Genomic DNA, 21951 nt, shown 5'->3' on the forward strand with positions numbered 1-21951 from the left:
ACACCAAATGAGAATGACAAACACATATCGGGAGAACATCCACACCGTAACACAACAGAACAAATACCTAGAAACCCTTGCAGCACTAACTCTTCCGGGACGCAACAATATACACCCCCGCGACCACTAAATGGTAACACCCGAATAAGTTAATCAATTCATGGTAAAGTTACATTGTTTAATGCATCCAGCGGGGCATCACAACAAAATTAGGCATAATAATGTGTTAATTCCACGACTGTATATATCCGGTATCGGTTGATATCGGAATCGGTAATTAAAAATTGGACAATATCGGATATCGGCAAAAAGGCCATTATCGGACATCTGTAGTGATAATATTCAACAGTCAAATAGGTCGAATTGAGTCTGGCAGAGTTTTAAAATGCTCTTATTGGTGTTAATTTTGATCGATCAGAAGATGAAATTAATAACAGTGTCAAAATCAGATTACAGGATGTTATTAAAGTCATATACTCATTTTCCTCAACTCATGTTCTAACATGTAGTTTATTCTGTACATCATCTTCAACAAAACTTGTGAAATTAGACTTTTCGTTATTCACACATGAAGTTAGAAGAGGATAATATTTTTGTGAGCCCGAAAAATGTGTCCCTTTTACCAACAACATCTTTAACAATCAAGTTAGAAGGTAAGAATCCACATTTTGTATCACTTATAAGCAGTTCCTACTCAGTGGCCTAGTGGTTAGAGCAGGGGTCGGGAACCTTTTTGGCTGAGAGAGCCATACAAACCAAATATTTTAAAAAGTATTTCCGTGAGAGCCATACAACTTTTTTTTTAACACTGAATACAACTAAAAGCGTGCATTTTTAAGTAAGACCAACATTTTTTGAGTATAATAAGTTTCTCATTCTTTTTAATAACATTGTTATTCTGAAGCTAGCCAAAAATAAATAAAATACTTCTTACCATTAATGCGACTTCTTGAACAGGTGCGGTAGAAACCGGATGGATGGATGAAAATGCATGAGAATGTTTTATATTTTGAACGTTATTTTTGATACTGTGATTACCAGTGGATTTATTCATTATTTATCGTGTTAAGCGATGTCAGCTAAAATTTATCTGAGAGCCAGATGCAGTCATCAAAAGAGCCACATCTGGCTCTAGAGTGAAGTGAAGTGAATTATATTTATATAGCGCTTTTCTCAAGTGACTCAAAGCGCTTTACATAGTGAAACCCAATATCTAAGTTACATTTAAAGCAGTGTGGGTGGCACTGGGAGCAGGTGGGTAAAGTGTCTTGCCCAAGGACACAACGGCAGTGACTAGGATGGCACAAGCGGGAATCGAACCTGCAACCCTCAAGTTGCTGGCACGGCCGCTCTACCAACCGAGCTATGTGCTCAATTGCACATAATTGAGCAGTTTTATCTTGAGCAAACTCATCTTGCGGGCCGGACAAAAACCTGTTTGTGGGCCTGATCCGGCCCCCAGAGCCATAGGTTCCCTACCCCTGTGTTAGAGCGTCCGCCCTGAGACCGGTAGGTTGTGAGTTCAAACCCCGGTTGAGTCATACCAAAGACTATAAAAATGGCAGCCATTACCTCCCTGCTTGGCACTCAACATCAAGGGTTGGAATTGGGGGTTAGATCACCAAAAATGATTCCCGGGCGCGGCACCGCTGCTGCTCACTGCTCCCCTCACCTCCCAGAGGGTGAACAAGGGGATGAGTCAAATGCAGATAACTTATTTCACCACACCGTGTGTGTGACTATCATTGGTACTTTAACTTTCCAAAAATGGAAGTGTCAGCTCTATCTTCACATTGCACATAGCTCAGCATTTTTATCCTGAGCAAACTCATCTTGCGGGCCGGACAAAAACCTCTTTGTGGGCCTGATCCGGCCCCCGGGCCGTAGGTTTGACACCACTCGTATAGAAGCAGCCTGATGTTTGGATCTTAAATATTTGTGACTCACTGCACTGTATGGATGAGAGCTTGGAGGTGAAGGGGGCGGCGATGGAGGCGTCGCCCAGCTTCACTATTTGCACCTGATCTTCTTCCAGTTCCCGCAACACTTGACTGATCCTCTCCTGTGAAAGAACTGCTACTTTATTATATGAATCAATGACAATAGGACATCACTACATGCGAGGGCACGCACTTTTTGTGCAGCGAGCTGCTCCTCTCTTTGGGCCATCACTCTCTGTCTGGCCCCCCTGGAGCTCAGTTTGCCCCCCGAGGAGACCGGTAGCGAGGGTCGAGAGTCTACTGCGGGCGTCTCCTTGTCTCTCCCACGTCTTCTTTTTTCGGGCATGCGCTCAGGGGCGTTGGCCAGCAGCGCCACACCTGTGGAAAATACACGTCTGATAAATACGACAACAAAACTGTACGGTGACCACTAAATAGACCGTCTTTACCTATGTGAGCATGTTTGAGAGCGCCGACATCATTTGTGCCGTCGCCGCACATGAGTGTGACATAACCCAGCCCTTTCAGACTCGTGACCACAAATTCCTAAAACAAAGCAGAATATTAAGCGTAAGGTCGTTTCCGTTTTCACTTTGTAAATACGATTTTTGGTTTGTGTAAATATACATTTAAAGAGTGGACAAACTAAAATCAAATGATGCTGTTTTTCAACAACATGAAAGACAGGTTACTTGCAAGCTAAGAAGCTTAATCAATAAATGTGGCGGACATCCTTAAGTTAAAGTTAAAGTACCAATGCAGCAGCGGTGCCGCGGCCTGGAATCATTTTTGATGATTTAACCCGCAATTCCAACCCCGTGATGCTGAGTGCCAAGCAGGGAGGTAATGGCTCCCATTTTTTATAGTCTTTGGTATGACTCGGCCGGGGTTTGAACTCACAACCTACAGATATCATGGCGGACACTCTAACCACCAATGGGGTTCGATATGAAAATCTCAATGTTGACGTTAACGCACTTTTTGTGTCTTTTTACACATTGAAATCAGAAAGTACGCGCATTTCCGGAAGTCCGCGTGTCCCCGGGACACGGATTTTTCTTTTTTTTTTTAACCGACCCGGCCTTCTCAATCAATCATCAATCAATGTTTATTTATATAGCCCCAAATCACAAATGTCTCAAAGGACTGCACAAACCATTACGACTACGACATCCTCGGAAGAACCCACAAAAGGGCAAGGAAAACTCACACCCAGTGGGCAGGGAGAATTCACATCCAGTGGGACGCCAGTGACAATGCTGACTATGAGAAACCTTGGAGAGGACCTCAGAAGTGGGCAACCCCCACCCTCTAGGGGACCGAAAGCAATGGATGTCGAGCGGGTCTAACATGATACTGTGAAAGTTCAATCCATAGTGGCTCCAACACAGCCGCGAGAGTTCCGTTCAAGCGGATCCAAGACAGCAGCGAGAGTCCCGTCCACAGGAAACCATCTCAAGCGGAGGCGGATCAGCAGCGTAGAGAAGTCCCCAACCGATACACAGGCGAGCGGTCCATCCTGGGTCCCGACGAGCGGTCCATCCTGGGTCTCGACTCCGGGTCATACTTGCAAACCTTGAGACCTCCGATTTCGGGAGGTGGGGGGTGGGTTGGGGGGGGGGGGGGGGGGGGGGGCGTGGTTAAGAGGGGAGGAGTATATATACAGCTAGAATTCACCAAGTCAAGTATTTCATATATTTAATAATACAACTCTAACATTTGAGAACTAAACAACTAATCAAGGCGACAGACACGGTAAAGATTCTGGGTATTATCTTTGACCCAACTCTCTTCTTTGAGTCACACATTAAAAGCGTTACTAAAACAGCCTTCTTTCATCTCCGTAATATCGCTAAAATTCGCTCCATTCTGTCCACTAAAGACGCCGAGATCATTATCCATGCGTTTGTTACGTCTCGTCTCGATTACTGTAACGTATTATTTTCGGGTCTCCCCATGTCTAGCATTAAAAGATTACAGTTGGTACAAAATGCGGCTGCTAGACTTTTGACAAGAACAAGAAAGTTTGATCACATTACGCCTGTACTGTATATACCTTTATATACATATATACATACATATATACCTGTACTGGCTCACCTGCACTGGCTTCCTGTGCACTTAAGATGTGACTTTAAGGTTTTACTACTTACGTATAAAATACTACACAGTCTAGCTCCATCCTATCTTGCCGATTGTATTGTACCATATGCCCCGGCAAGAAATCTGCGTTCAAAGGACTCCGGCTTATTAGTGATTCCCAAAGCCCAAAAAAAGTCTGCGGGTTATAGAGTGTTTTCATTTCGGGCTCCAGTACTCTGGAATGCCCTCCCGGTAACAGTTCGAGATGCCACCTCAGTAGAAGCATTTAAGTCTCACCTTAAAACTCATTTGTATACTCTAACCTTTAAATAGACTCCCTTTTTAGACCAGTTGATCTGCCGTTTCTTTTCTTTTTCTCCTATGTCACACTCTCCCTTGTGGAGGGGGTCCGGTCCGATCCGGTGGCCATGTACTGCTTGCCTGTGTATCGGCTGGGGACATTTCTGCACTGCTGATCCGCCTCCGCTTGGGATGGTTTCCTACTGGCTCCGCTGTGAACGGGACTCTCGCTGCTGTGTTGGATCCGCTTTGGACTGGACTCTCGCGACTGTGTTGGATCCATTATGGATTGAACTTTCACAGTATCATGTTAGACCCGCTTGCTTTCCTCCTCTCCAAAGTTCTCATAGTCATCATTGTCACCGAAGTCCCACTGGGTGTGAGTTTTCCTTGCCCTTATGTGGGCCTACAGAAGATGTCGTAGTGGTTTGTGTTGTGGTTTGTGCAGCCCTTTGAGACACTAGTGATTTAGGGCTATATAAGTAAACATTGATTGATTGATTGATTACACTTGCATCACATCTCATAAGCTTGACAACACACTGTGTCCAATGTATTCACAAAGATAAAATAAGTCATATTTTTGTTTCGTTTAATAGTTAAAACAAATTTACATTATTGCAATCAGTTGATAAAACATTGTCCTTTACAATTATAAAAGCTTTTTTTTTTTTCAAATCTACTACTCTGCTAGCATGTCAGCAGACTGGGGTAGATCCTGCTGAAATCCTATGTATTAAATTAATACAGAATCGTTTTGAATCGTAAAAATATCGTTTTTGAATCGAGAATCGAACCAAAGAGTCACAGCCCTAATATTTACTCTTGAATCTCTGGAATTCTCATGAGTACCGACGGTATTGTGTTTTTCGTCCTACCTTTTGTTTGGGGCTGACTCGTGCAAACACTCCTATGTGAGGCAAGAGGGTGTGCAGCAGCTGAGGGTTGCAGCACAGTCTCGCAAGACCTTCGCCGGTGACGCACAGGTCATACTGGCAAATAAACGAAGAGACCGAGGGAGGTGGCAGGGGTACGTGCACACTGCCATCGATTGACTCCCACTGCCAACTGCCTGGAAAAAACAGCGTGGAAGTTATAGTTGATGACTAGAATACAGTGAAAAAGCCTTGTGTGTGCAAGTCGACCCCTACCATGGTTGGGACCGGGTTGCAATATAAGCGTGTGCTCCTTTTGGATGAAGTGGAGCTCTCTGGCGACGTGGCACGCCGTTAAAGGGTTGTCCCCTGTGATCATTACCACCTGTGGGCACAAAAACAGCAAGCGTGTTCTTACAACTTAGCAAAAGCAGGCACTGCATGAAATAACTCACATGATGCGACGCCTCTTGGATCTCTCTGATGACCGCCTTGCTGTCGCTCTTGAGGGGGCATGACACCACCATGAAGCCCGCAAAGTTCAAGTCACATTCCAGCAAATTTCGACTCATCTCCCGCACCTGTGATGATTACAAAGATTCAGCCGGGTTTAGAAAAAAAATCTACGGCAAAATGTTACCATTTTTTGGAGTAAAATAACCTGCTGATGATTTAGGTGGCCCATCTCCTTATAACCCAAAGCCAGCACTCTTGCACCTTCTCTGGATATTTCTTTGTGCACTTCGTCATAACTCTCTGGACGCCGTGAAAACTGCAACCACAATGACATCGATGCAAATTATTAGTATTTAAGGGAGTTAATACCCAATAAAGATTATTTAAACATGGATAGTATTCATCAGTAAACAGCCAGACAAGGCTTTATGTTATTCCATCCATCCATCCATCCATCTCCTTCCGCTTATCCGAGGTCGAGTCGCGGGGGCAGCAGCCTAAGCAGGGAAGCCCAGACTTTCCTCTCCCCAGCCAGTTTGTCCAGCTCTTCCCGGGGGATCCCGAGGCGTTCCCAGGCCAGCCGGGAGACATAGTCTTCCCAACATGTCCTGGGTCTTCCCCGTGGCCTCCTACCGGTGGGACATGCCAGGTGTTCGGGTGGCATCCTGACCAGATGCCCGAACCACCTCATCCGGCTCCTCTCCATGTGGAGGAGCAGCGGCTTTACTTTGAGCTCCCCCCGGATGGCAAAGCTTCTCACCCTATCCCAGCCACCCGGCGGAGGAAACTCTTGGTCATAACCCAAAGCTCATGACCATAGGTGAGGATGGGAACGAAGATCGACCAGTAAATTGAGAGCTTTGCCTTCCGGTTCAGCTCCTTCTTCACCACAACGGATCGATACAGCGTCCGCATTACTGAAGACGCCGCACCGATCCGCCTGTCGATCTCACGATCCACTCTTCCCTTGCTTGTGAGCTTTGTTATTATCTTACATTATTTTTGAGGAAACGTCGGACCAGTATCAACATTATGTCCTATGCGCCACTAACGTTGTGGTTAATTTAGCACCGAAAACATTTGGGAATTGCACAAAAACCTTTATTGCTGCGAATCGGAGGAGCATTAACATTTGCATTTCAGAATATAGAAAATCTCCTGGATAAATTGGTAGAAATGTGGGATTTCCCTACATCTCAATAACTTGGCAGCTACTGATTTTCATACATGTAATAAATGGTACAGTTTCCTCAAGAGCGGGGGTCGGAAACCGGCGGCTCTAGAACCGCATGCGGCCCTTTAACAAGTGGCTATCTGGCGCTTTTTCAAAAATGTTTGAAAAATTGAAAAAGATGAAGGGAAAAAATAAATTTTTTGTTTTAATACGGTTTCTGTAGGACAAACATGACACAAACCTTAGACTTAGACTTCCTTTTTACAGTCATTCAAATTTGAACTTTATAGTAGAAATAAGAACAACATTTCGTTGCATTAGCTCTTGGTAGTCCCTAATTGCTATAAAGCACAGTTTGTATTAAACAAGCGCTGTTTTGTCCTACTAATTTTGTCAGTCTTTGAACTCACCGTGGTTTGTTTACATGTACAACTTTCTCCGACTTTCTCGGACGTGTTTTATGCCACTTCTTTTTCTGTCTCATTTTGTCAACCAAACTTTTAACGTTGCGCATGAATGCGCAAAGGGGAGTTTTGTTGATGTTATTGACTTATGTGGAATGCTTATAGGGCATATTTAGTCCCTGCATGACTGCAAGCTAATCAATGCTAACATGCTATTTAGGCTAGCTGTATGTACACATAATCATGTCTCATTTGTAGCTATATTTGAGCTTATTTAGTTTCCTTTAAGTCTCTTAATTCAATTTATATCTCATGACACACTATCTGTATGTAATATGGCTTTTTAATTTGTTTTGCGGCTCCAGACGGATTTGTTTTTGTATTTTTGGTCCAATTTAGCTCTTTCAACATTCTGGGTTGCCGATCCCTGCTCAAGAGGAACCCGAAAATATTGCTAATATTTCAGAAAAATTCTGGGCTCCTTCACAAAGCTTACATTTTTCAAGCTGGTTGACATCATTTCTTCCTGGATGTTACAGAAAATATGAAAATGTGCGAGTTGCTGCCTGCTCTTCTTCGCTTGTTAATAAGTCTACTGCAGTATTTGTAATCATTGTATTCCGTTTATATTTACATCTAACACAATTTTCCCAACTCATATGGAAACGGGGTTTGCATATACTAAAATGTTGTATCTGCTCTTGTAGTTGTGAAGAAAAACAGAAGCAATTACTGATGGAGAAAAAGAAGAATAAAAAAAAAGGCCTATACAGATATGCAGCTGTAATCGGTCGATCCTTCCAACACAAGTCTAATTACAAAGCAATGAGGCACTAAGTACGGCACTAATGTGTACCATGGTTCTGAGTGTCTCCGGTGCTCCTTTAACCGCAGAGACATAGCAGAGCTCCGTGGATCCCAGTCTCTCGTAAGAAGCCAGGACTGACATCCTTTTAAGAGCGCTGGCAAAGTGGAAGCGCTGATGGATCTTGAGGCCCTGGGTTTTGATGCCACGCGGAAAGACCTTTTCATCTGGAATGAGCGAGGCACAAATATAGTGTTCTCTGTCTGAACTTTGCAGCATTCCGCTAAAAATAAAGTGGAGCGCGTGCTCTACCTTTGGTGAGGGTCCAGTCAGCAGCAGTCAGCATCGCCTTCTCCAGGGGATCTCCAACCAGCTGTCCATCATCTAGGGTGACGAGCGAGTGACAGGTGGCTACCACCCGGTGCGTTTCGATGGGTATTTCGGACACAGGCATCACCTCCTTTCCCGCCCTAGTTGTAAATGTACAAGTCTGTTAAAGGGGAACATTATCACCAGACCTATGTAAGCGTCAATATATACCTTGATGGCGCAGAAAAAAAGACCATATATTTTTTAACGGATTTCCGAACTCTAAATGGGTGAATTTTGGCGAATTAAACCTTTCTGTTTATTGCTCTGGTGGCAATGACGTCAGAACGTGACGTCACCGAGGTAATACAGCCGCCATTTTCATTTTCACATTACAAACACCGGGTCTCAGCTGTTATTTTCCGTTTTTTCGACTATTTTTTGGAACCTTGGAGACATCATGCCTCGTCGGTGTGTTGTCGGAGGGTGTAACAACACTAACAGGGAGGGATTCAAGTTGCACCACTGGCCCGAAGATGCCAAAGTGTCTGCCGCCAGACCCCCGTTGAATGTACCAAAGTGTCTTCACATTTGACCGGCGATGACAGACATGGCACAGAGATGTATGGATAACCTGCAGATGCATTTGCAACGATAAAGTCAACGAAATCACAAAGGTGAGTTTTGTTGATGTTGTTGACTTATGTGCTAATCAGACATATTTGGTCGCGGCGTGACTGCCAGCTAATCGATGCTAACATGCTATTTACCGGCGATGCTAAAGCAGACATGGCATAACCTGCAGATGCATTTGCAACTATTTTACGTTTCCTTCCACCCACATTTAATGTGAAAAAAACACTTACCAATCGACGGATTTAAGTTGCTCCATTATCACAAAATGCGAAAGTCCTGATCGTTTGGTCCGCACATTTTACCGGCGATGCTAACGCAGCTATTCGGCCATGCTATGGCTATGAATAGCGTTGATAGCTATTCGCTCAATAGCTTCAGTTTCTTCTTCAATACTTTCATACTCCAACCATCTGTTTCAATACATGCGTAATCTGTTGAATCGCTTAAGCCGCTGAAATCCGAGTCTGAATCCGAGCTAATGTCGCTATATCTTGCTGTGGTATTCCCATTGTTTGTTTACATTGGCAGCACTGTGTGACATCACAGGAAAATGGATAGTGGTTTCAAAAATAGCAAAAATAAGGCACTTTAAAGCTTTATTTAGGGATATTCCGGGACCGGTAAAATTTTTAAAAAAAATTCAAAAAATACAACAAGCCACTGGGAACTGATTTTTATTGTTTTTAACCCTTTTGAAATTGTGATAATGTTCCCCTTTAAATAATACCGCTGTCAAACAAGTCAAGTAATGGAGGTACGGCGGCGTTACCTGAGGCCCGCCACTCCTCGCACCACCAGACTGTCGCTTGTCAGCGTTCCCGTTTTGTCGAAACAACACACCTCCACTTTCCCGGCGAAGGGAATCCTGAAGGGCTCAGTGCAGAACACATCTACAAAACACAGGGATGAAAAAAAGAATGAGGAAATAAGAAAAGCCCACATGCTTACATGGTTTAGCTAAGACAAGAAGAGATAAAGCCAGAGTGATTGAAGATTTGCATGCAAACTAATATTGTGTGATTAACTTATTGGTGAACTTTAAAAATAATTAGAGTGTGTCGTTTTTCAGCTTGTTGTGTTGTTGCGTAACGAAGAAGTCACACAAAGCATGACACCCTTTTTAACATTTATTCCCAATCTTGTTCTAACAACAGCTTCAATTCCTTACGTAGTTTAGCCAGGCAATAAGAGATAAAGCCACAGTGATTGAACATTTGCATGCAAACTAATATTCTGTGATTAGCCTATTGGTGAACTTTAAAAATAATTACTGAGTGTGTTATTTTTCAGCTTGTTGTGTTGTTGCGTCCTAAAGTCACACAAAGTGTGACACAATTTTTAACATTTATTGCCAATCTTGTGCTAACAACAGGTTCAAATCCTCACGTAGTTTAGCCACTGCAATAAGATATAAAGCAATTAATTGAACATTTGCATGAAAACTAATATTCTGTGATTAATCTATCGGTGAACTTTAAAAATAATTACTGAGTGTGTCGTTTTTCCACTTGTCTGGTTGTTGTATCCCGAAGAAGTCAAACAAAGTGTGACACCCTTTTTAAAATGTATTGCCAAACTTGTGCTAACAACAGCTTCAATTCCTTCCAGTGTTTAGCCAAGGCAATAAAAGATAAAGCAAGTGATTGAAGATTTGCATGCAAACTAATATTCTGTGATTAATCTATCGGTGAACTTTAAAAAATAATTACTGAGTGTGTCGTTTTTCCACTTGTCTGCTTGTTGTATCCCGAAGAAGTCACACAAAGTGTGACACCCTATTTAACATTTATTGCCAACGTTGTGCTAACAACAGGTTCAATTCCTTACGTAGTTTAGCCACGGCAATAAGAGATAAAGCCACATGATTGAACATTTGCATGCAAACTAATATTCTGTGATTAACCTATTGGTGAACTTTACTGAGTGTTATTTTTCAGCCTGTTGTGTTGTTGCGTCCTAAAGAAGTCACACAAAGTGTGACGCACTTTTTAACATTTATTGCCAATCTTGTGCTAACAATAGGTTAAATTCCTCACGTAGTTTAGCCACAGCAATAAGATATAAAGCAAGTGATTGAACATTTGCATGAAAACTAATATTCTGTGATTAATCTATCAGTGAACTTTAAAAATAATTACTGAGTGTGTCGTTTTTCCACTTGTCTTGTTGTTGTATCCCGAAGAAGTCACACAAAGTGTGACACCCTTTTTAACATTTATTGCCAAACTTGTGCCAACAACAGCTTCAATTCCTTACAGAGTTTAGCCAAGGCAATAAAAGATAAAGCAAGTGATTGAAGATTTGCAAGCAAACTAATATTCTGTGATTAATCTATCGGTGAACTTTAAAAATAATTACTGAGTGTGTCGTTTTTCCACTTGTCTGGTTGTTGTATCCCGAAGAAGTCACACAAAGTGTGACACCCTTTTTAACATTTATTGCCAAACTTGTGCTAACAACAGCTTCAATTGCTTACAGCGTTTAGCCACGGCAATAAGAGATAAAGCCAGTGATTGAACATTTGCATGCAAACTAATATTCTGTGATTAACCTATCGGTGAACTTTAAAAATAATTACTGAGTGTGTTATTTTTCAGCTTGTTGTGTTGTTGCGTCCTAAAGAAGTCACACAAAGTGTGACACACTTTTTAACATTTATTGCCAATCTTGTGCTAACAACAGTTTCAATTCCTCACGTAGTTTAGCCACTGCAATAAGATATAAAGCAATTGATTGAACATTTGCATGAAAACTAATATTCTGTGATTAATCTATCGGTGAACTTTAAAAATAATTACTGAGTGTGTCGTTTTTCCACTTGTCTGGTTGTTGTATCCCGAAGAAGTCAAACAAAGTGTGACACCCTTTTTAAAATGTATTGCCAAACTTGTGCTAACAACAGCTTAAATTCCTTCCAGAGTTTAGCCAAGGCAATAAGAGATAAAGCAAGTGATTGAACATTTGCATGAAAAATAATATTCTGTGATTAATCTATCGGTGTATTTTAAAAATAATTACTGAGTGTGTCGTTTTTCCACTTTTTTGTTGCGTCCCGAAGTCACACAAATGACACCCTTTTTAACTTATATTGCCAATCTTGTGCTAACAACAGGTTCAATTCCTTACATAGTTTAGCCAAGGCAATAAGAGATGTGTTCACAGCCAGGGAAAGCTCAATGGGGAGTTCTGGTGGAACCACTGATGTGAGGATTAAAGTGCACTCCAGGAAGAGTTTGTAGCGATTCCTGCTGAGGTCCTTGGTCCCTGAAGAGGAGGCGCACACACAGTACTTAAAACACAACACACGCCATTTTGATGTGCACCTGTCATGACTTTGAACCTCACCTTCCACCCACACGTAGGAGGCGGCCGCAATGGCGAACACGAGGAGGAAGAGGATGAAGATGAATGTCTCCAGGTTGTTCGCCGTCACCCTCTTCACGCCAAAGAGTATAGTGCGCAAAAGTTTGCCCTGCGTGCATAGCGCTTTCAAGAGGACGGTTGGATTCACCTGACTGAAAGGGGAACGAAGAAGAAACACTTACCTGAGAGGTGTAGAATCCCGTTCTCAGGACGTAGGCAACACAACCGTTGTCAACAGCTGCACATGCAATTAAAAAAAGCCATTCAATCTGTGAAATCATATCTCTAGCAGATATGTAAACATTCCTACGCTTACGTTTGAGTCCAACACTGGCCTTTAAAGGGGGGCTGTGCTGAACCACTTTGGTCCCACCGGAGATGACGTGAAGTCGAGAGTCTAACTGAAGGTTAAGGACGTGCTCTGGGTCCAAGTCCTCCACAGGTTCCTAAAAGCCCACCACGGAATATCCAAAATATATATGACTATTCCCACAAACAACACGCTGGACAGGAAAGCAAAGATGAACATTTTTGAGACATTTCAATTACATTGATAATAGTGATCATGACAAACATACAGTGAAGTGAATTATATTTATATAGCGCTTTTCTCTAGTGACTCAAAGCGCTTTACATAGTGAAACCCAATATCTAAGTTACATTTAAACCAGTGTGGGTCGCACTGGGAGCAGGTGGGTAAAGTGTCTTGCCCAAGGACACAACGACATTGACCAGAATGGCGGAAGCGGGGATCGAACCCGGAACCCTCAAGTTACTGGCACGGCCGCTCTATCAACCGAGCTATACCGCCCCACAGTGGAATCTTGACTTACGAACTTGATTGGTTCTTGGACATGGTTCACAAATAGAAAAGTTCTTGAGAACCCCAAAACCAGTGAAGTTAGTACGCTGTATAAATCGCAAATTAAAACAAAATACAATGACTTACAAATCCTTTACAACTTATATTCAATTGAACAGACTGCAAAGACAAGATACTTAACGTTCGAAAAGGAAAACGTTATTTTTTGCAAATATTAGCTCATTTGGAATTTGATGCCTGCAACATGTTTCAAAAAAAGCTGGCACAAGTGGCAAAAAAGACTGAACACGTTGAGGAATGCTCATCAAACACTTATTTGGAACATCCCACTGGTGAACAGGTGGGTGCCACGATTGGGTATAAAAGCAGCTTCAGGGAAATGCTCAGTCATTCACAAACAAGGATGGGGCGAGGGTCACCACTTTGAGAACAAATACAAGAGCAAATTGTCCAAAGGTTTAAGAACAACATTTCTCAACCAGCTATAGCAAGGAATTTAGGAATATCACCATCTAGGGTCTGTAATATCATCAAAGGTTTCAGAGAATCTGGAGAAATCACTGCACTTAAGCGATGATATTACGGACCTTGGATCCCCTAGGCGGTACTGCACGAAAAAAGCGACAGCAGTGTGTAAAGGATATCACCACATGGGCTCAGGAAAACTTCAGAAAACCACTGTCAGTAACTACACTTGGTCGCTAAATCTGTAAATGCAAGTTAAAAGTCTACTATGCAAAGCAAAAGCCATGTATCAACAACACCCAGAAAGGCCGCCGACTTTGCTGGGCCCAAACTCATTTAAGATGGAATGATGCAAAGTGGAAAAGTGTTCTGTGGTCTGACGAGCCCACATTTCAAATTGTTTTTTGGAAACTGTGGACGTTGTGTCCTTTGGAACAAAGACGAAAAGAACCATCCGGATTGTTGCAGGCGCAAAGTTCAAAAGCTAGCATCTGTGATGGTATGGGGGTGTATTAGTGCCCAAGGAATGGGTAACTTACACATCTGTGAAGGTACCAATAATGCTGAAAGGTACATACAGGTTTTGGAGCAACATATGTTGCCATCCAAACAACGTTATCATGGACGCCCCTGCTTATTTCAGCAAGACAATGCCAAGCCACATATTACAACAGTGTGGCTTCATAGTAAAAGAGTGTGGGTACTAGACTGGCCCGCCTGCAGTCCAGACTTGTCTCCCATTGAAAATGTGTGGCGCAATATGAAGCGTAAAATACCCCAAAGGAGACCCCGAATTGTTGAACAACTTAAGCTGCACATAAAAGTTAAAAGGTAAGGTCATGTAACACCGTGGTAAAAATGCCCCTGTGCCAAATTTCTTGCAATGTTGGCCCTGCGATGAGGTAGCGACTTGTCCAGGGTGTAACCCGCCTTCTGCCCGATTGTAGCTGACATAGGCACCAGCGCCCCTCGCGACCCCAAAAGGGAATAAGCGGTAGAAAATGGATGGATGGATGGTGTTGCTGCCACTAAATTCTGGCGCAGTGGGAGAATGGCCGTGTGCAACCCGAGGGTCCCTGGTTCAATCCCAACCTAATACTAACCTCGTCACGTCCGTTGTGTCCTGAGCAAGACACTTCACCCTTGCTCCTGATGGGTGCTGGTTAGCTCCCTCCATCAGTGTGTGAATGTGTGTGTGAATGGGTAAATGTGGAAGTAGTGTCAAAGCGCTTTGAGTACCTTGAAGGTAGAAAAACGCTATACAAGTACAACCCATTTATCATTTATTTGCCAAAAAAAATTACAATCCCCATGGCAAACATTAAATATCTAATCTTTGCAGTCTATTCAACTGAATATAAGTTGAAAAGGATTTACAAATTATTGTATTGTTTTTATTTACGAATTACACAACGTGCCAACTTCACTGGATTTGTATATTGAACCTAATAAGTCCATAAGAAACAAGGTAAATATGAATAATGGTGTAAAACACTAAAAAAAAAAAAAAAATCACACAAAGTAGCACAGAAGCTAATGTGCTGATTTAATGAGCTTTTAGCATTGGCGAGCAGTCGGCCCGCCCACAATGGCGTGGTGGATGAAACATCTGTACACCAAAGCATATTTTTATTCAGCCTATAGTTGGTAAATGGAGGATCGGATACAAATTTTCTGAGGAGTCACTTGGGGCATCACTGACCTTCATCTGAGGCACAGACTCCCCGGTCAGCATGGCCTCATCCACGATGCAGCGACCCCGGAGGAGCAGCACATCACACGGCACCAGGTTGTCTTGTGGGGACCGCCCTGGGAGACCACAAAATACGCACTCAACGCCCACTCGTGTTGAGAAAAGGAGACATTGGAAGGACTCTTACCAATCGAGACGAGGTCACCGGGGACGAGCTCGTCGCTTGATATGGGTCTCCACTTACGGTTGCGATAAACCTGCCAGAAACACTCAAAGTTATAATAGAATACCCTCAAGGTGGATGGAAAGTCGGTTGAAACTAGAGATGTCCGGACTACCGATATACTCTTTAAAATCTAATATTGAAAATTATCGGTATCGGTTTCAAAAACTAAAATGTATGACTTTTTAAAACGCCGCTGTACGGACTGGTACACGGACGTAGGGAGAAGTACAGAGCGCCAATAAACTTTAAAGGCACTGCCGTCGGGTGACGGACCAATTTTTTAATATTCCTGAAGGAATCAAAAAAGTACTATCTATCAATCACATAATATCTACGGCTTTTCACACACACAAGTGAATGGAATGCATACTTGGTCAAAAGCCATGTAGGTCACACTGAGGGTGGCCGTATAAACAACTTTAACACTGTTACAAATATGCGCCGCACTGTGAACCCACACCAAACATGAATGACAAACACATTTCGGGAGAACATCCACACCGTAACACAACAGAACTAATACCCAGAACCCCTTGCAGCACTAACTCTTCCAGAACGCAACAATATACACCCCCCGCTACCTCCCCCACCACCTTAACCCCACACCCCCAACCTCCTCATGCTCTCTCAAGGAGACCATGTCCCAAATTCCAAGCAGCTGTTTTGAGGCATGTTAAAAAAAAAAATCCCTTTTTGACTTCAATAATAAATATGGCAGAGCCATGTTGGTGTTTTTTTTCCATAACTTGAGTTGATTCATTTTGGAAAACCTTCATCACAACAAAATTAGGCATAATAATGTGTTAATTCCACGACTGTATATATCAGTATCGGTAATTAAGAGTTGGACAATATCGGAATATCGGCAAAAAAGCCATTATCGGACATCTCTAATTGAGAGTACAAAAGCCCTTAAATGGATATCATTGTTAAAAACATTTAAAGTGATATAGGTAGCCCTTTTTGTCTTTTTATTTATTTTTTTCAATTAGTATTTTCTTTCCTTGTTGTCGAAAGTGCCTTGAATTTTTATGGGAATTATAAATGTATGTTTGTTGTTCAATAATATTTTTTTTATAATTAAAAAAATACATGGATATCGGCAATGCATAGTGGGAAATGTGAAAAACTCTGGACCCCTCTACAACTACCAATGATTGTCACACACACACACACACACACACACACACACACACACACACACACACACACACACACACACACACACACACAAGGTGTGGTGAAATTACTCTCTGCATTTGACCCATCCCTGTGTTCCACCCCCTGGGAGGTAAGGGGAGCAGTGAGCAGCAGAATTGGCCGCGCTCGGGAATCATTTTTGGTGATTTGCGGGTACAACTACCACACTGGGATAGGCTCCAGGTCACTCATGAACCCCCATAATAATACAATCTGATGATAGATGGATCGTAACGTTATCTAAAGATAGGGATCTTTCCGTGTGGAGTTTGCATGTTCTTCCCGTGACTGCGTGGGTTCCCTCCGGGTACTCCGGTTTCCTCCCACCGCCGAAAACATGCACCTGGGGATAGGTTGATTGGCACACTAAATGGTCCCTAGTGTGTGAATGTTGTCTGTCTATCTGTGTTGGCCCTTTGATGAGATAGCGACTTGTCCAGGGTGTACACCGCCTTCCGCCCGAATGCAGCTGAGATAGGCTCCAGCACCCCCCGCCACCCCAAAACAAAATTAGGCATAATAATGTGTTAATTACACGACTGTATATATCAGTATCGGTAATTAAGAGTTGGACAATATCGGAATATCGGCAAAAAAGCCATTATCGGACATCTCTAATTGAGAGTACAAAAGCCCTTAAATGGATATCATTGTTAAAAACATTTAAAGTGATATAGGTAGCCCTTTTTGTCTTTTTATTTATTTTTTTCAATTAGTATTTTCTTTCCTTGTTGTCGAAAGTGCCTTGAATTTTTATGGGAATTATAAATGTATGTTTGTTGTTCAATAACATTATTATTATTTTTTTTATGATTAAAAAAATACATGGATATCGGCAATGCATAGTGGGAAATGTGAAAAACTCTGGACCCCTCTATAAGTACCAATGATTGTCTCACACACACACACACACACACACACACACACACACACACACACACACACACACACACACACACACACACACACACACACACACACACACACAAGGTGTGGTGAAATTACTCTCTGCATTTGACCCATCCCTGTGTTCCACCCCCTGGGAGGTAAGGGGAGCAGTGAGCAGCAGAATTGGCCGCGCTCGGGAATCATTTTTGGTGATTTGCGGGTACAACTACACTGTACCACACTGGGATAGGCTCCAGGTCACTCATGAACCCCCATAATAATACAATCTGATGATAGATGGATCGTAACGTTATCTAAAGATAGGGATCTTTCCGTGTGGAGTTTGCATGTTCTTCCCGTGACTGCGTGGGTTCCCTCCGGGTACTCCGGTTTCCTCCCACCGCCGAAAACATGCACCTGGGGATAGGTTGATTGGCACACTAAATGGTCCCTAGTGTGTGAATGTTCTCTGTCTATCTGTGTTGGCCCTTTGATGAGATAGCGACTTGTCCAGGGTGTACACCGCCTTCCGCCCGAATGCAGCTGAGATAGGCTCCAGCACCCCCCGCCATCCCAAAACAAAATTAGGCATAATAATGTGTTAATTCCACGACTGTATATATCGGTATCGGTTGATATCGGAATCAGTTATTAAGAGTTGGACAATATCGGCAAAAAAGCCATTATCGGACATCTCTAGTTGAAACCCAACCTGGATCATGTAGGGCTTGTTCCCCATGCGGCGGATCTCGGACATATTCCTCATTTGCTGCTGGACCAGGGACGCTTCGAAGGCCACCAGCATGAAAAGCGTAAAAACACTGTAGTACCAGTACTCGTCCAAACACCACAGCCCCACACAGAACACCTGAGTTATGGCAAAAAAACGGCTTTAAAGTGAGCATTACAGAATATATCAACAAACATGAAGCAAACCTGGAAGACAAAAAAGGGTGCGGTAGCCCTCTCCTTAAACAGCTCCAGGAAATCCGGAACCATCATCTCGGCACGGTTGGTCCCGTATTGCTTTTCTGCAGCCTTGAGTTCAACCTCCTCCTGGTACCCTCGCCACGACTGGAAGTAGCCCATCGGTTGGCTGACGGGGAAAGCAATGGGGAAAAAGTGTTTCTTTTCTTTTTGGTCAAAGGTGTAGCGGATTTTCTGGAACTCAAAAGAGAGGAGGTCTTCCCCGTTGTCATCCTGTTGAGAAGGAAGAGAAAAGACGGCGGTGTCAGAGGGTATGTTTGCAAGCGTACATTGGCTTTAGCGTCCTTGGCATGACGTTAAAGTGCATCCGGCAGTGGAGGCTCCTCTATGGGGAAACTTCACCCAAGGAAGGCACAAAGCCTAACCAGGCGTTTTTTTTCTCACGAGGAATTGTGAAATAAAATTATGTCTTCAGGAGATCAACACTGTACTGAAGCCCAGAACACTCTACGCTTGGGGCACTAGCACTAACAAATGGAGGGAGAATAATTAATTCCCCAAAAAAACAGCACAGGGTCCATTGTCTGGCGGTGGTTTGGCTTCAAGCGCTAAGATGTTGAACAGACAACAATAATATGTCCGCTAATTTTTTGCAACTTAGCGCCAAAAAAACGGAAATGCTGATTATCGGTCCTGCTAGACACCGACCTCTATTTAATAATACAACTTTAACATTTGACAACCAAATAATAAAACAAGGTGACTCGGTAAAGAATCTGGGTATTATCTTCGACCAAACTCTCTCCTTTGAGTCACACATTAAAAGCGGCCTTCTTTCATCTCCGTAATATCGCTAAAATTCGCTCCATTTTGTCCACTAAAGACGCCGAGATCATTATCCATGCGTTTGTTACGTCTCATCTCGATTACTGTAACGTATTATTTTCGGGTCTCCCCATGTCTAGCATTAAAAGATTACAGTTGGTACAAAATGCGGCTGCTAGACTTTTGACAAAAACAAGAAAGTTTGATCACATTACGCCTGTACTGGCTCACCTGCACTGGCTTCCTGTGCACTTAAGATGTGACTTTAAGGTTTTACTACTTATGTATAAAATACTACACGGTCTAGCTCCATCCTATCTTGCCGATTGTATTGTACCATATGTCTCGGCAAGAAATCTGCGTTCAAAAGACTCCGGCTTATTAGTTATTCCTAGAGCCCAAAAAAAGTCTGCGGGCTATAGAGCGTTTTCCGTTCGGGCTCCAGTACTCTGGAATGCCCTCCCGGTAACAGTTCGAGATGCTACCTCAGTAGAAGCATTTAAGTCTCACCTTAAAACTCAACTGTATACTCTAGCCTTTAAATAGACCTTTTTAGACCAGTTGATCTGCCGCTTCTTTTCTTTTTTCTCCTATGTCCCCCCCTCCCTTGTGGAGGGGGTCCGGTCCGATGACCATGGATGAAGTACTGGCTATCCAGAGTCGAGACCCAGGATGGGCCGCTCGTCGGGACCCAGGATGGACCGCTCGCCTGTGTATCGGTTGGGGACATCTCTACGCTGCTGATCCGCCTCCGCTTGAAATGGTTTCCTGTGGACAGGACTCTCGCTGCTGTCTTGGATCCGCTTTGAACTGAACTCTCGTGTCTGTGTTGGAGCCACTATGGATTGAACTTTCACAGTATCATGTTAGACCCGCTCGACATCCATTGCTTTCGGTCCCCTAGAGGGGGGGGTTGCCCACATCTGAGGTCTTCTCCAAGGTTTCTCATAGTCAGCATTGTCACTGGCATCCCACTGGATGTGAATTCTCCCTGCCCACTGGGTGTGAGTTTTCCTTGCCCTTTTGTGGGTTCTTCCGAGGATGTTGTAGTCGTAAAGATTTGTGCAGTCCTTTGAGACATTTGAGATTTGGGGCTATATAAATAAACATTGATTGATTGATTGATTGATGTCAATTATGCAGCAAAAGCATTGCTACAAAAACTAGCAGCACTACTAATTTGTAGCATAATTTAAAATGTCACCCGCGAGAGAATGAAGAGTGCTTGAAACTCTGCATGTCAACATCGCCGTTCGGTGCCACAGCCAACAAAATGCCGAAGCAACCAGCACGGACCCAAATGAACCTGGCGTCTACCACTTCCACATCAACACCGTATGAAAAAAAAAGTCAACAACAGAAGGAGATGACGTCCGCAGGAACCTACCGCATAGCGAAGAACATTCACTATTTGATTTCCTATTATGCAGCTCATTTTTATTTTAGTTTTTGAAATAAAGTGCACTTTATTTGTTTTAAAATATTTCAGTGGCATTCTGTAAAATTAAGTGTTGTTCTTGTATGTCATCTTAGTGACATCATGCACAAAAGTGCACTAAAAGCTCATTTTAAAATGTCTGACAATTTTGCACTTTCCATTTCTACAACATCGTAGGAAAGAAAAAGTCAACAACAGAAGGAGATAACGTGTGCAGGAACCTACCACATAGCAAAGGACATACCTTATTTAATTTCCTATTACGCAGCTCATTTTTATTTTAGTTTTTGAAATATCTTGTGTGACATCATGCACAAGAAGTGCACTTTATTTGTTTTAAAATATTTTAGTGGCGTTCTGTACAATCTAGTGTTGTTTTGATGTCATCTTAGTGACATCATGCACAAAAGTGCCCTAATAGCTTGTTTTAAAATGTCTGACAATCTTGCACTTTCCATTTCTACATCAACACCGTATGAAAAAAATGGTAAAAAAAACAGGAGATAACGTCCGCAGGAACCTACCACATAGCGAAGGACATGCACTATTGGATTTCTTATTATGCAGCTCATTTTTATTTGATTTATTGAAAAATCTTGTGTGACATCATGAACAAAAGTGCACTTTATTGGTTTTAAACTATTGTAGTGGCGTTCTGTACAGTTTAGTGTTGTTTTGATATGTCATCTTAGTGACATCATGCACAAAAGTGCACAAACAGCTTGATTTAAAATATCTCTGACAATCTTGCACTTTCTGTTTTGAAATGACATGAATGTTTGTGCCACTGCTTAACAAATACAGTTTTGGTAAACAGACTTAGTTGTGCTTTCGCTCTTTGCATGAAAGTTTAAAAGTAGAATATATTAATGCAGTATGCAGAAGAATGTTTTAATGGAGGCACATAGAATCATCATACTGCTGTGATTATATGCATCAAGCGTTCATTCAAGGCTAAGGAAAAATATCGAGATATATATCGTGTATCGTGACATGGCCTAAAAATATAAAAGGCCATATCGCCCAGGCCTATTAGACACTATTTCCACATTAACCCATTCACATACTGATGGCGGGAGGAAGGGTGATGGTAAATGGGTTATACTTGTGTAGCGCTTTTCT

General features: G+C 42.6%; 1 protein-coding gene across 1 annotated transcript in view; it reads right to left on the reverse strand.

Annotated features, from left to right (window-relative positions):
• atp13a1 (ATPase 13A1) overlaps nt 1-21951 on the reverse strand; it is a 36834-nt gene that overhangs the window by 9510 nt on the left and 5373 nt on the right. Inside the window, exons 3-20 of the mRNA XM_061905248.1 lie at nt 18576-18839; nt 18352-18507; nt 15513-15582; nt 15335-15441; nt 12661-12790; nt 12527-12582; nt 12327-12453; nt 12108-12245; nt 9751-9871; nt 8349-8506; nt 8088-8263; nt 5859-5969; nt 5653-5778; nt 5474-5582; nt 5201-5394; nt 2390-2486; nt 2134-2318; nt 1948-2062 (exon numbers count right to left, since the gene is read on the reverse strand). Of these exons, the coding sequence (XP_061761232.1) occupies nt 1948-2062; nt 2134-2318; nt 2390-2486; nt 5201-5394; nt 5474-5582; nt 5653-5778; nt 5859-5969; nt 8088-8263; nt 8349-8506; nt 9751-9871; nt 12108-12245; nt 12327-12453; nt 12527-12582; nt 12661-12790; nt 15335-15441; nt 15513-15582; nt 18352-18507; nt 18576-18839 (2440 nt within the window). The remainder of the gene's footprint in view (nt 1-1947; nt 2063-2133; nt 2319-2389; nt 2487-5200; nt 5395-5473; nt 5583-5652; nt 5779-5858; nt 5970-8087; nt 8264-8348; nt 8507-9750; nt 9872-12107; nt 12246-12326; nt 12454-12526; nt 12583-12660; nt 12791-15334; nt 15442-15512; nt 15583-18351; nt 18508-18575; nt 18840-21951) is intronic.

Source organism: Nerophis ophidion, linkage group LG07 (assembly GCF_033978795.1).
Source record: "Nerophis ophidion isolate RoL-2023_Sa linkage group LG07, RoL_Noph_v1.0, whole genome shotgun sequence".
NCBI lineage: Eukaryota > Metazoa > Chordata > Actinopteri > Syngnathiformes > Syngnathidae > Nerophis > Nerophis ophidion.